The sequence below is a fragment of the Hipposideros armiger genome, unplaced genomic scaffold (assembly GCF_001890085.2).
Source record: "Hipposideros armiger isolate ML-2016 unplaced genomic scaffold, ASM189008v1 scaffold_378, whole genome shotgun sequence".
Lineage (NCBI taxonomy): Eukaryota > Metazoa > Chordata > Mammalia > Chiroptera > Hipposideridae > Hipposideros > Hipposideros armiger.
The window spans coordinates 341,978-355,997 of record NW_017731728.1 but is presented as its reverse complement, the minus strand read 5'-3'; the positions used below and the strand labels follow the sequence as shown (position 1 = coordinate 355,997).

At 53.0% G+C, this 14,020-nt stretch overlaps 1 protein-coding gene across 1 annotated transcript; it reads left to right on the top strand.

Annotated features, from left to right (window-relative positions):
- Positions 1 to 2,306: 2,306 nt before the first annotated feature.
- Positions 2,307 to 12,358, top strand: PMVK (phosphomevalonate kinase). The gene is made up of 5 exons (XM_019662631.1): positions 2,307 to 2,672; positions 4,440 to 4,503; positions 6,823 to 6,975; positions 9,533 to 9,662; positions 10,596 to 12,358. Exons 1-5 carry the CDS (start codon positions 2,578 to 2,580, stop codon positions 10,730 to 10,732), a joined length of 579 nt encoding a protein of 192 aa, XP_019518176.1. The 5' UTR covers positions 2,307 to 2,577; the 3' UTR covers positions 10,733 to 12,358.
- The last annotated feature ends 1,662 nt before the right edge of the window (positions 12,359 to 14,020 follow it).

The following is a 14,020-nucleotide window of genomic DNA, read 5'->3' as shown; positions in this document are numbered from 1 at the left end:
AGTGCCCAGGAACACTGGCCACTCCCTTCCTGGTTGTCTCTGCACCCATCACACAGTCCTGCTTCTCTTCTCTTCCCTGCCTCACCCTCAGCAGCACCCCAGCCTTCAGCGCAGCCGTTCTACACCAAAAATAGTGCCTCCCATGTGTGCAGCCCCGTACTGCTTACAAAGGCTTCCACACGTCTTCACGCATTTGATGTTCCCTTCGGTTGTGGAAGGAAGGAGAGCAGATGTTATATAATATAAAGAGTTTCATAAGCTAGTGGTGGCCCTGGGAGGGAAGCACTGCTCTGGGCAGTACTTGAGCGAGTGACCTTGGAGGGTGGCGAGGCTGTGTGTGAATTTGCAGGTTGCATGGCTCCTGGGGATGATCAGGCCCTAGGGGGTGTCCATGAGAGCTGCTGTCTGAGGAGAGGAGGAAAAAGCCTTTGGACACCTGTGGCCAAGGCACTGAGCGGCCAGGGTCTTGGCTGAGCTGACCATGAGGCGTGTGAATTCCCTGAGCGGGATGACAGGAACTGGGTGGACAAGACCAGGAGCCAGTGGCCAAGTCTCAGTAAATGAGGATAAATCTCAGGATTGGTGGCTGTCGACGCCGAAGACGGGGGGAAGGTGGGTCAGCCAGGTGGTATGAGCCTTCGAGGAACCCGTTTTCATAGAGGCTGGGGAGTAATGGTCTGGAAGATGAAATGCGGAGGGATACAAAATTTATGCTGAGCTACGAGAGCTGGGGGCGAATGAAAAGCCTGCCCTTGAGAGGGCAGTAGGGGCCAGAGACGTTCAGCTGGACTTCAGATGAGGACCAGAGGGAAACTCCTCAGAAGAGACTAGGATATTTCTGATCACTGGCTGGGAATTTCGGGGCGCTCCATTCCAGTGGGGAGAGGAAGGGCGGGGTGTGGTTTGGCTCAGGTGGGGGAAGAGGCTTGGGAGGAAGCTCTGAGTCCTTCTCAGGAAATCAGGAGTGTGAGTGAAGTTCATCCGTTCAGTCTCTGCTAGCAGAGGTGGGCTTGGGGCTTCCTGTGGAGTCCCAAGTAAATGCTTTTGGAAGGCGAGCTGGGAAATCTGATTATAAACTCTAAAATCACAGAATAACAACTCCACATTTGGGTGATACTTGAGAATTTACAAAGTATTTTAATTGTAGTCTATCATATATTTTCACAGTTCCTTCTTATTGCAGCCCTGTGAGGTGGGCGTCATCAATGATGAACTCAGTGACTTGCTGAAGGTCATATTCCTGCCAAGTGTCAAAGGTGGGATTAAACTTCACTCTACACTGCCTTCTAAGTGCATGGATGAGTGCAGCGCTTTCAGGGTTGCTCAAAAAACCAAAAAACAAAAAACAAGACCTTCCTGAGGTCCATTCTTTTTGCATCTGATTGTTGACCCCTCTTTCTTTTCGCTTCTGTGCCATCTTTCCAACATTCCAGAAATTACTGGTTTCTCAAGGCAGGCCTCCACACCTCACTTTTCTCTTTGGATGGCTTTATAGCTCCTAAAATGGAAGCAGATACTTACTGGGTTACAGGCTCTGTTTTGACAATATCAGAGAAAAGCGGGACAGTGAGTCAGGGCTAAAGACAACTCCACTTATTCAACTGGGACCGGCTGGTCAGCTGCAGTGGGCAGAGGTGGAATTGGGAGTTCAGGGAGGGGACGGATCACCACCCCTACTTCTGCCCCTGAGCTCCTCCTGGCTGGGAGCTGGACTCCGCATGAAACTAGGTAATATCGTCCAGGGGTGGCTTCAAGGCCCCTTTTTAACCTATACTATTTATGTCACCCACGTCATTCCAAGCTCTCTCGCTTTCGAAAACCTTTGGAGAGGAGGCTGCGGCTCCAAAAAGCAATGTAAGCTTTTTCGCTGGCATTAAAGGGAGGACCTGCAGTGGCCTACCCAATTATAAAAACCTGTTTAACAATAAAATAGTGCCTGTTCGACTAAGCCCCACCCGCAGTATGACGTCACCAGAACCGCCCTCTGGTGTCAGGGTCTCGTTTCATCTCCAGGAAGACTCATTTTCACTGTGGGGCAACTACAGGTTTGCTGCAGCACATGTATTGTAATGCACAAATAAAATGGCAGTTTGGAAAGCTTCTTCCAAGTGATCATGTTTGTTCTCTCTTCATAAGTTTTGTGGGTGGGGCGGAAAGGAATTTTAAGGTTCAGTCCAGCAAATTTAAGAAGTTCGCCCCCCCCCCCAGGAGGAAAATAGTTGCGTCCAATCCCCCGGGCCCCTGTCAGTTAAGAAGGTGGGGCTGTGACGTCAGGTTCTGGGCGGGGCCGGATTGTTCTAAATGAGGTGAGGGCTGGGAGGGGTGCGTCTTCAGGGGAGAAGGCCGTCGTGGGAATTAGCCTTCTTTGCCTCCATATTTAACTTGTGTAGACCTTAATTGAAACGTACGGAAGCGCGTATGCGAACTGGCAGTCTTCTCTACAGCTGTGGAGAGGACGGGGACAGAAGCCCTCCCCGTCGCCACTCCCTCTAGTGGCCGCATCCATTTCGCGCGGGCGGCCCGATTTAAGGGTTGGGTGTAGTGTCAGTTTTAGGGATCGCAAAGCGTGGGGGCTTCATGGCCCCGCTGGAAGGCGGCCCGCGGCTGGTGCTGCTGTTCAGCGGGAAGAGGAAATCCGGGAAGGACTTCGTGACCGAGGCGCTGCAGAGCAGGTGTCTGCGGGGCGGGGAAGGGTGGGGGGAAACCCCACATGACGTGATGCAAGGGGTGTGTTTGGGTGTGAATGGTGTGAGCTTTGGGTAGGGTCCTCGGGTTGCAGGGCTGGAGGAGCACTGGCCGGTGGGAGGTGGGGATGTCACCAGCATATAAAACAGCATTCTGCACACGCCCACCTCAAAGAGCCAGGGGACCCTCTCTCCAAAGACTAAGCTGTAGGCCTCTCTCGCCAAGAAGCATTAATAGCAGTCACTACCAAGCCACTTCTTGTACACCATTCCTAATCCACGCGATAGTGTTGCTAGTTAACCGTTACAGATGAGGAAACTGAGTCACAGATAAATGATTTGCCTAAGACCACCCCCCAGCTGTGTCTGACTCCAAAGACAAACCCTCACCCAGCACACCACCTAACAGCTGGGGCTTACTGAGCCGTTCTGGTGGGCCAGGCACTGTGTGTATATATTATCTCCTTTCAGCCTCAAAACGTCTTTGTTAGGTACTGTCAGCACCCCCACTTCACAGGTGAAGAAACTGAGGCTCCAAAAAGTTCAAAACACAACAGAACCCAGACTTGCCTGTGCCCAAGCCACCGGCAGATGTAGGACTCAAATTAAGCTTTAGTCTATTAATAGATCCAGGAATTGTTTTTTTCTGCTTTACCTCACTGCCTCCCCAAAGAATACCTTTTTCTCCGTGTTTCCTCTCAGAGCGAGATGGTCTGTGTGGGAGCATTTGGCTGGGGCATTGGCTGTGAGAGCAGAGGTAGCAGGGAGGAAGCAGAGTGGGGTTCCTCTCCTGAAAACCAGTGTGGTGAGGGTACCCTGAGGCTGCTTTTGGGCACCACAGGGCTCCTAAGAGGTTGTGGGGGAGCCCACGGCAGCCAGCGGTCACCACCTGAATCTTTCACCACCTTTTCCTGAGTTGAATTTCTCTGTACCCCCAGCCACAGGAGTCAAATAGTGGTCAGAAGCACAGGCTTTGGAATGAGACTGCTGGGATTCAGTCCTGACTCACCACTTACCAGCGTGTGACCTCGTACAAGTTTCTCATGCATTCTGTGCCTCAGTTTTGTCATCTGTGCGATGGGCATAGTAATAAGGTTGTTGTAAGGATTAAATGAGACGGTGCATGTGAAGGGCTTAGAATATATTTCTGACACCTATAAAGGCACAGGAACTAAATGATGCCTGTTGTTTTTTATTTTACCCAAACTGGCTTCATTACTTGCAGTGTTGCTTTGGATGAGTCAGTTCTCCTCACTTAACCTCAGTTTTCTGATCTGAAATGTGGAAATAACACCCACCTCACCGTGTTAGCCGTTTAGGCGAATCTGTGAGCAGACAGTACAAGATAATGAAAGGCTGGCTGAGTAAGTTGAACAGAGTGGATGAACTGAGTGGGGACCCGGTCACAGAGGCGGAGGTTCTCTTGCTGTGAGAAAACGAGTTCGGGGTTCCCACAGTAACTAACCTAGCCAGGATATCACCAGACACGGATGTTCAGATTGGAATTATAATTTTATTTCTTTTCCCTGTTAGTTTCGGGACACTTTCACATTCATTTGAGTTGCATGGTGGTCCTGTGACAGGCCAGCAACAGGCATCCCCATTCTACAGATGAGAAAATGGGATCAGGGAGGGTGAGATCTGACAGTGTGAGTTACCGGAAGCAGAGACAGGGCTACAGCCCAGGCCTCTGGGTTCCTCTTCTGGGGCCTGGGAGCTCCAGGGTAACTGGGTTTGGCTCTCCCTGTCTCACAGGCTCGGGGCGGACACCTGTGCTGTCCTCCGGCTCTCCGGGCCACTCAAGGAGCAGTATGCTCAGGTAGGTGGTGACTCTGTGGCATCTGATGGGTTGGAAGGAGCCAGCTACCCGGCTTTGGTTGCTGTGGCTGTCGCTTGAGTCACTTGCTGGCAGGGTCCCTGTGACCACTTGTGGCCAGCTCTCGGTTTTCTGTGGGTGGACCTTTCGGGGGGCATTTTCAGCTTCTCTGTGTTTCCCACTGGCCTCGCTCACTTCAGGCCACCTCCCCAGAGTATTTCAAGAAAGTGTGTCCAGAAAAGGCTGGACAGGCGAGTCGGCAGCTCTGATGCTGTGGAATTAGCAAGGGTCTGCACACGTCCCCTTACTCAGAAAGTGTGATACCACACATGACCCCCTCAGCTGGCCTGCCACAAGCCCTGAAATTCTCTGAGAAATTTAGTCGCCTGAGTGGTCAAGATATGTTATCGAGTGAAAAAAACAAGACTTGGAACAGTGGGCAGAGAATGCTGCACTTGTATAAAAATGGGGGAGAATTGTAAATACATTTGCTCATGTATTCAGCCATCCAACGGTTATTTATGGGCTGCATGTATTGTGTTCAATGCTGTTCCAGGTGCTTGGGATGCGTCAGAAGGGAGGGAGGGTACCCAAGACACTGCGCCATTGGTGGCCCCAGGGAGTGGAGCTATGCGGCTGGGGACAGGGTGGGAGAGAGATTTTTCACTGTAAGTGAATATGCATCGTTTGAATTTTGAGCCATGTGGGTCTTCAAAAAACAAACAGGGTAGTTGGGATAGGATTTAAAGAAAAGAAACAAACACTTATAACCTTAGACTTCTGAAAGGGGCGTGGACGTGAGCGTCTCACACATTGAAGAGCCCCCTGGTCGTCTGCATTTCTGCCCTTGACCTCTAAGTGCTCATGGCCCCTTAGTCAGTTAGCCTGAGCCTGGCCTTCTGGGGCCACACAAGACGAATTTGTCCCCCCTTTCGTACGACAGCCCCGTCTCCTGTACCCCTGCTCTTCTCCCACCGGCTAAACAGACCTGTTCATGGAATGGCGGCCTGGGGGACCCGGGGCATAACGGTCTGTGGTTGTCACAGTTGTCTTAGTGGTAACCTTTGGGGTGGTGGAGACACTCAGCCCACCCCAGAGGGACCTGACACCAACCCCGGGGCTCGGAGGAGCAGTTTGAAAACCATGGTGTGCTTCCCGGGTTAGGCCTGGCTCCGGAACATGAGCCAGAAGGGGCGAGGGTGAGGGGGTGCAGCCGGGGGGGCCAAGGGGCTGGAGTTTGTATTTTTGAAGCCTCAGTAGGCGACTGATAGACCAGCCTGGCCCTGCCCTCTGGAAACCCGGCTCCACTCCACCTACCACTCCCCTTCAAACCCAGGACCAAAATGAAATGTGAATGCCTTGATTTCTTAAGTCACAATGAGAAATGTAACGGAGCAGCAGACCGGAACGCCCCTGGCGGCCACTCTCCCCCTGTGGTAAAGAGCACACAGAAAAGCAGTTTACAAGCGGGAGGTGGCTGCCAGCATCACCTCGGAGCAGGGGTGCAGGCGGGCGATGTGACTGGCCGACGCTCGGCCCTTAGTCTGCAGGCGGAGAAGCAGTACGAGGGGAGAGGCCTTGTTGCAGTGAGTGAGTGAGTAGCACAGCTGGAACCTGAACGGATGTTTTCAGGCCCCTGCCCGTCCTGGGCCCTCTTGATGGACCGCTCCTGCTTGTCAGTGCCCCTGGAGAAGGGGAGGCCAGGGCAGGACGCAGCTCCTCCGTCCAGCCCCAGGGGTGCTCGGTGTGGGAGGCGCCAGGAGTGCCCGGAGTCAAAGGGAGTGATGCCATTTCAGCAGCGATGCCAGGGGGTTTGGGGGTGCGGCTAGGGGCTGAGGGAGGGAGGAGAGAGTCAGGAAAGCCAAGTGTCCCGGGCTTTGGGATGGGGGCAAACGATGCCAGAAGGGGCAGTGGGGGAACACGCAATGCCACGTTTTCTGATTTCCCACGTTAGTTGAAGGCTAAGCCTATGCCCAGGGGATGCAAACTAATTTCAGGATTAGCTTAAGCCAGAAATAATTGGGAAGGTAAAACTGTTGCCAAAACCACCCCCCCTCCCACCTCCAAAAAAAGAAACCAAACCAAACCACATTACACATTTAAAAGACACAGTGGAACAATTTCTGGATTGTCCTGAGACCTTCCATCTGCCAGTGTTTGGGATTTCTTCGTTTCCAGAGCCTGTCCTGGCAGAGACCTCCCTGGTCCTGGCATCGTCCTGGGGGAAGGTGGGGGTGGGGAAGGCTGACCCTCCCTCTGTTTTAGGGGAGACCAGGGAGGTGGAGAGGTTGGGGGCATAGACTTGTAATGTGCTTTGGGCAGGAGCACGGCCTGAACTTCCAGAGACTCCTGGATGCCAGCACCTACAAGGAGGCCTATCGGCGGGACATGATCGCCTGGGGGGAGGAGAAACGCCAGGCTGACCCAGGCTTCTTCTGCAGGAAGGTGGTGGAAGGCGTCTCCCAGCCGGTCTGGGTAAGAGTGCTAGATGGCAGCATTTACAAAACACATTTCCCTAGTCCCCCCCTTTCCCCACATAAGTCTCAGACGTGACCATTTCGCTCTTTCCGCTGCCACCTCCCATGGTCCAAACACCATCTCTCCCCTGGACAATTGTCATAGCTTCCACACTGGTCCCAGCTTCAGTCTTGTCCCCTATGACCCAGTCACCACACCGCAGCCAGAGTGAACTTTTCAAAACATAAACCAAGTCATGTCAGTCCTTTGGTTCGAACCCTTCGTCCCACTGTTCTAATGAACCAAACCAAAACCCTTCGCATGAACTCTGGGCCTTAACGGACCCGGCGCCTGCTCCCCTTTTAGCCTCCTTACTCCTTAAGCTGCAGTTGCATCGGCCTTCGTTCTGTCCCGCAAATAGATCGAGTTTCTTCTGGAATCAGGGCCTTGGCACATGCTCTTCTACCTGTGCGGACTGCCGTTTCTTTCCCTCTTCACCTGGTTAGGTCTGGCTCCGCTTACATGGCACCTCTTCAGGGAAGCCTTCCCTGATACCCTGGTCTTAAGTCGTGCTCCCTGTCGGGTGCTCCCGTAGCACCGTACCCTTTTCCTTCCACCTTCATCTGTCAGCCAGCCTTGTCTGCTCTATGAGGCATGGTGCCAGGGGACTTGCGGGTACATCAGGGCAAACCCACAGTGAAGTCCCCACCCTCAGGGAGCTTACATGGTAGCCGGGGGTAGAGGGAGTTAGGCCCTAAGTTAATACAGCATCTACTGGGTGGAGATGAATACTACGGGGCAAAGTAAAGCAGGCCCCACGTGTGGGGAGGGCTGGGTTGCTGCTTTGTCAGCGGCATCGGAAGGCCTCGCTGATGAGACATCTGAGCCGGACCTGAAGGAGGTAAGGGCGGGAGCCAAATGGGAATCTGTGGGTCAAGGGTGTGTGGTGGAAGGTGAGGTCAGATCATGCAGTTTCTTTGGAAAAGCATAGATATTTCTCTGCTTGGGACGGGGACTCAGTGGAGGGTTTTGAGCAGAGTAGAGACGTGTCTGACCTAGGGCAAGGGTGAGGACTGACAGCCAGGAAGAGGACCTTTGTCAGATAGGCAGAGTGGCCGTGGCCGGCCCAGAGTGGGGGCGGAGGGAGGAGAAGGGGGTGACTCTGCACAGAATTTGAAGATGGAGCCAATAGGTGCATTGGCTGTGGGCTGCGAGCACAGGAGATGGTGCCAAGGATTTTTCTCTGAGCAGCTGGACAAATAGAGTCATCATTTTCTGGGACAGGGAAGGTGAGGGAGGGACAGGTTTGGGGAGAAAATCAGGAATCGACTTTTGGCAGTGGTAAGGCTGAGGTGCTTGTCGATGTGCACCGTGAGGACTCGGGTCTCCATGAAGCTGCTAGTTCCCTGTCTGTCCCCCCAAGACTGGAAGCTCTGAGAAGGCAGACGCCGGGGCTGATTTGCTCACCACTCGGTCCCTGGCGCCTGGCACACAGCAGGTGCTGGTTGTCGTTTTTGTTTAACAGTCGGGCGAGTGAACATGTCAGCAGCCTGGACAGGGACAGCTGGCCTCTTTATTCACTGATTCACTCATTCATTGAACATATGCTCCTGAGTGCTGGTGTGGCAGACAGCGCACTAGGGGCCAGGGACATAGCAGTGAATGAGACAAGGTCCTCTGGCTCGTGGAGCTGACTCGGTAGGGCAGACAGACAGTAAACACACACACACACACACACACACACACACACACACACACACACACTGATAAACAGATGCTCAGAGGAAAGTAAACAGCATATCGGAATCAACAGGGACAGGAAGGGTGCCAGGGTGGAAGGGAAAGCCTCTGAGGAGGTGACATTTGAGCCGAGACCTCCATGAAGTGAGGGAGCCTGCCTTGTGATTATCCAGGCAGAGGGCATAGCACGTGCAAAGGCCCTGAGGTGGAGACCTGGTTGGCGTGTGTGAGAAATAGCACGGAGGTCAGTTGGTGGCAGTGGAATGAACGAGGGGGCTGCTGGGAAATAGGCGCCAGGTCTTGCAGGGCCTTGTAAGTCGGGTAAGAGCTTTGGATCTTGTTAGAATGTTGGGAAGCCCTTGAGAGGTTTAGATATTAGGGCAGGGTGCTGACAGAAATCACATTTACATTTGAAAAGGTGCTAGGGGGCAGGGACCAGTTAGAGTATCTTGGTTTCTGGCCTCAGTTTGCTCATCTGTAAAATGAGTGTGTTGGACTGGCTGAATTGACTTCAAAGCCTGAGGCCTCTTTTACCCAGTGATGACTGGCACGACCACAGAACACAAGTGTGTCCATGGCAGAGACAGTGGGCAGAGTGGGCTGCAGGCTGCAGCAATCAGGGACGGCTGCTTGGAGAGAGGACATCTGTCCCAGCTGTTTGGGTGATCATGGGGTGTGGGGCTACGCTTTCCTGGGTCATGTCGTTCCCCACCAACCCTGTCATACTGCTTATTCAGAGTGGGGCTGGGTTCTCCCCTCGTCCAACCCAGCGCCCTGTCCTGCTGCTCTCTGCGCCATGTCCTGTTGGTCACCTTTGTGTGTCCCTTCCCTGCAGCTGGTGAGTGACACACGAAGGATGTCTGACATCCAGTGGTTCCAGGAGGCGTATGGGGCTGTGGCACAGACGGTCCGTGTGGTGGCCTCGGAGCAGAGCCGACAGCAGCGGGGCTGGGTGTTCACACCAGGTGAGCTGCTCACGACCTTTGCCCCCAAGCTGGCCACCCCACCTGTAGACCAGGCCACCTGCTCCCTTGTGAGTAAGGGATTAGGAAAGGGAATCTGAGGCCCGGGGCTCAGGACTGACCCCAGGTTAGAAAGCAGAGTGGGGTAGGGGAGGGTGTCCTGGGGGTAGAGGTGCTGCGTGACCTTGGCCTGGGACCCTTAGCTGGGCGGTCTTTTCTAGGCCAGTGGGCTGCTGGAGGTCTGGTTGGGATGGACCTCCAGCGGGGTGGAGACCGACAGTGGGGCCGAGGGCAGGCCTGGCCGCCTCTCTCCTGTTTGGGTCACAGAGTGGAGGCGGCAGGAGGGAGCTGTAGGAGCCAGGACCTGCTCTGTGGCAGTTGCGAGGCACAGCTCGGGTCTCCTCCTGCCCCAGGGTCACGGTGACTCGGGGAAGTTCAAGTCCAGCGGGTACGACCCCTCCTGAGGGCTGCCCGTTTCCTGGGCACTGAGCACAGGCCGGGCTGGGGCGAAGCGCTTTGCACCTCGCCTTATAGACACAGTACACCCACCAGGTGATGCTGCTGGGACCCCTCGCATTGTCAGCTGAGGATGGCACGCTGCCTCACGAGAGGATTGAATCGTTGTAGGGATGGAAAGCAAGACGCCTAGCTTCACATGAAGTGAAAATGCAGTGCTTTTCGGGTTGTCTGTGGTTTTAGAGGACAGTCCACTCTCTGCAGGCAGTGGCAAGGGACGAGTTTAGTTGGCGGGACCCTCTGGGGCCTGAGGTTGTTTCAGAGGGTGGGGAAGAGCCCTGGGCTGGGTGGGGCTTGGTTCTAGAGTGTCACTGGGGAGGCAGAGAGGCTGGCTCCATCTGGGGCCAGCCGGCCTCCATGCCCGATGCCCCGTGTTTGTCCAGAGGGAGCCGGCTTGACCTCGCCATGCCTCCTCCGCAGGGGTGGACGATGGTGAGTCAGAATGTGGCCTGGACAACTTTGGGGACTTCGATTGGGTCATCGAGAACCACGGAGACCCACAGCGCCTGGAGGAGCAGTTGGAGAAGCTGATAGAATTTGTCCACTCCAGACTTTAGTCATCAGGGGCTGCGGGGTGAGGGTGGGGCTGACTGTACCCCACAGGTGGCTGCTGATGCTGGCCAAGGTGGGGAGCACACAGAGGGCCTGGGGCTTGATTTTGGGGGGGGCTGGCAGATGTCAGGCAAACCAGGAAACCTTCAGGACTTCATTTCTTTATGGGCTGCACAGCCCTGCCTCTTAGGGGGAGACTTAAAGGGCAGAGGGGGGTGAACCGGCTGTGCTTGAAGCAGACACCATCTCCACGGCTGCCTGGCCTGTTGGCCTGTGGTGGCCTTGCTTTCTCTTCAGGATGCTTTCAGCCCCTGGTGCTGGGCAAGCGTGTGGACACTAATAAAGCTCCTTGGAGCACATGCTCAGAGCCGGACATCTCTCATTTCCCAGACACCAGCCCAGCCTGTGTGGGGCTCAGGTGCACGGGTCCCTGTTCTCCTCCGACGTGGGCTGGAGCGGATCGTGCAGATGCTGACCTTGGCCTGCGCCATGCAGGCATCGGGTCTGTTTGTGTCAGAGACAGGATTGGGATCTGAGGGTCTCATCTTCTGGGATGGCCCCAAGAGAGGCTCAGTGCAGCAAGTCCCCAGAGGGACGAAGGTCTCACAGAGGGGCAGCGGCATGGGAGATGGAAGGCTCCTGGCAGCCACTGTGTGGTCCTGGACAAGTCCCATCACCGTGGGCGAGGGCCTGGGACGTGGCCCCGTTTCTTCATTCAGCCTTACACAATTCCTAATTTCTGGCGCTTCCAGCTAACCAGGCCTGACAGCTTGACAGTCGTCGTGGACGCCTCCGTGTCCCCTGACTGCTGGGGCGATTTGGCCACCAGGTTCTGTTAGCCCGCCCTGCCTGTGTGTCCTTTGGGGTTGTCACGGGAGGGTGGGCTCTGGTGGCGGGGGCCCTGTCTTTTTCGTTTGTGCCCCTGGCTCCTAGAGCTGTGTCGGCCCATAGTGGGCGCTCAGAAGGGGATGTGACTGAATGCCTGGTGAGAAGAACAAGAGGTCACGCTGGTGTCAAGCACATGCTGCCTCGCCCCCATCTGCGGGCGCTGACCCAGCTCCTGGGCCTGGAACCCCCACTCCCCTCCCAGCATCGAGCCAGGACGGGCTTAGCGACCACGGGGGCCCCTTCCCATGTGCTCCCCGCCGCCCACTGCTATTTATTCATCCCAGGTTTGTAACCCAAAGAGTTTAGTCCCGGATTCACCAGACTTGGCCCCAGTGACTTGCTCGACGCCATGACTGGGATGGTTCAAAGGCACCTGCAGTGGGCCCCAGAGGGGCACCTCCAGGCAGCAGAGGCAGTGCCCTGGGACTCTGGGATGGTGCTTGCCAGGCGCGTCAGCCCTGCTAGTCTCCTTCCTTCAAGGCCCCACAGACGTTCTCTGTGGCACTGACTTCAGGTTCCTCCCTGGCACCTTGGGGGACACCTCTGCCTCTCCCATAGACTGAGAGCTCCTCGGGGAACGGGCCTGAGCCTGTTCATCTTTGTGTCCCCGTGCCTGGTACCCAGCAAGAGTGGTGATGGCTGGGGATGACTGATGATGACCGAGTGTCCACCATGATCAAGTATCATGTTAGGTATTTTAAATAGACCCTCAGAAAGAGCTGTTAGAAAAAAAAAAAAAAGAATGCATTTTATCCTGCATTCGGTTCTGATAAAATCTCTCAGCAAGCTAGGAATAGAAGGGAACATCATGTACCTGAAAAAGAACATTTACAAAACCCCGACAGCTGGCGGTAGGTAGCGTACTTAATGGTGACATACGAAATGCTTTCCCCCTAAGTTTGGGGATGAAGCAAGGATGTTCACGCTCGTCACCTAGCCAGCATCGTACTGGAGGTGTTAGTCAATGCAATAAGACAAGAAAAAGCAATAAGAGACACCCAGATTGGGGAGGAAGAAGTAAAACGGTTTTATTCATAGAGGCCATGTCCATCTATGTAGAAAATTTGGTGGAATCTCCAAAAAAGCACTTTGTAGCCCTCACTAGAACAAACACGTGTATACAACCAGGTTGCAGGATGCAAGATCAGTGTGTAAAAATCAATTGTATTTCTGTTTTATGAGCAATGAAAAGTCAAAATAAATAACGCCGATTGCCATACCACAAAAATTATGAAATAGTTAGAGATAAATCTGATAAAAGACACGTAAGACCTATACGCTGAAAACTATAAAACATTGTTGAGAGAAATTAAAGAACATCTAAACAGATTATACCATATTCCTGGATTAGTTTGCGTTTTCAGTAATGTATAAACCAATCACATACTTTTTGGTCTTATATTAAGATATCTATTTTAAATTGAGATATAATTGTATACAGTGAAATATACTGATCTTAAGTGTGCAATTCACCGAGTTTTGACAAATGTTCACGCCTGTGTAACGCAAATCCTCGTAAGATAGAGAACATTTCCAATACTTTAGAAAGCTTTTTAACCCTTCCTAGTCAACCTCTGCCCTCCCAGAAACAATGACTGTTTTGATTACTTTTTGCCTGTTCCAGAATTTCATATAAATCGTTAGCATCCAATTTTAAATAAAATTTACAACAATAACTTAATTTTTAGACTTAACTGGTCTGTTGCTCACTTTCACAATCCTTTCATGATACCCCAGCTAACCCATTTTCGAATTTTGTGTATTAATTCCTTTCCAGACAGTTGAGGTGCCTTCAAAGATTTTTTTCAGAAAGGGCATGTGGGTGGTGTATTTTCTTAACTCTTGTGAATGAGGCAATGACATTGTGTTGCTTCTACCTGTGGACAATGACTCGCTTGGCTTAGGATTCATGACCTGGTTCCACTGCTGGCTCATAGTCAACATTGCAGAGTCTCGGGTCACCTTGACTTTGTTCCTTGGAAGGTAACCTCCTCTTTTCTGTCTGGATGCTTTTGGATTTTTTTTTTTTTTTGGCACTCATTTTGGAAATTCAAATTCCCGCATTCTCTAAGGCAGAATGTGGGCCTGTCTTAAGAGGAAAATTTGGCATTCACTGTTCCATGTAAAGCATTATGGAGTAATGAGATACAAATTTAAATGGTTTTGGACGTCCACGGGCTGGCTGCAGCCTGAAGTGGTCACCTTGGGAGTTTGGGCTCAGATGCTTCTGGGATGCTGCCTCTATCAAATGTCTTTGGGAATTCCTCTGTTTTGAGGAGCTGGTTGCAGGGATGGCAGACTCAGCTCCTGAAAGTGGATTTGGGGTTTGGAAACAGCCAAAGGAAACTTGGTGCTAAATTCTGGTGAAGGGAACAGGGTGGGGAATGCACTTTTTTTTTTTTCTA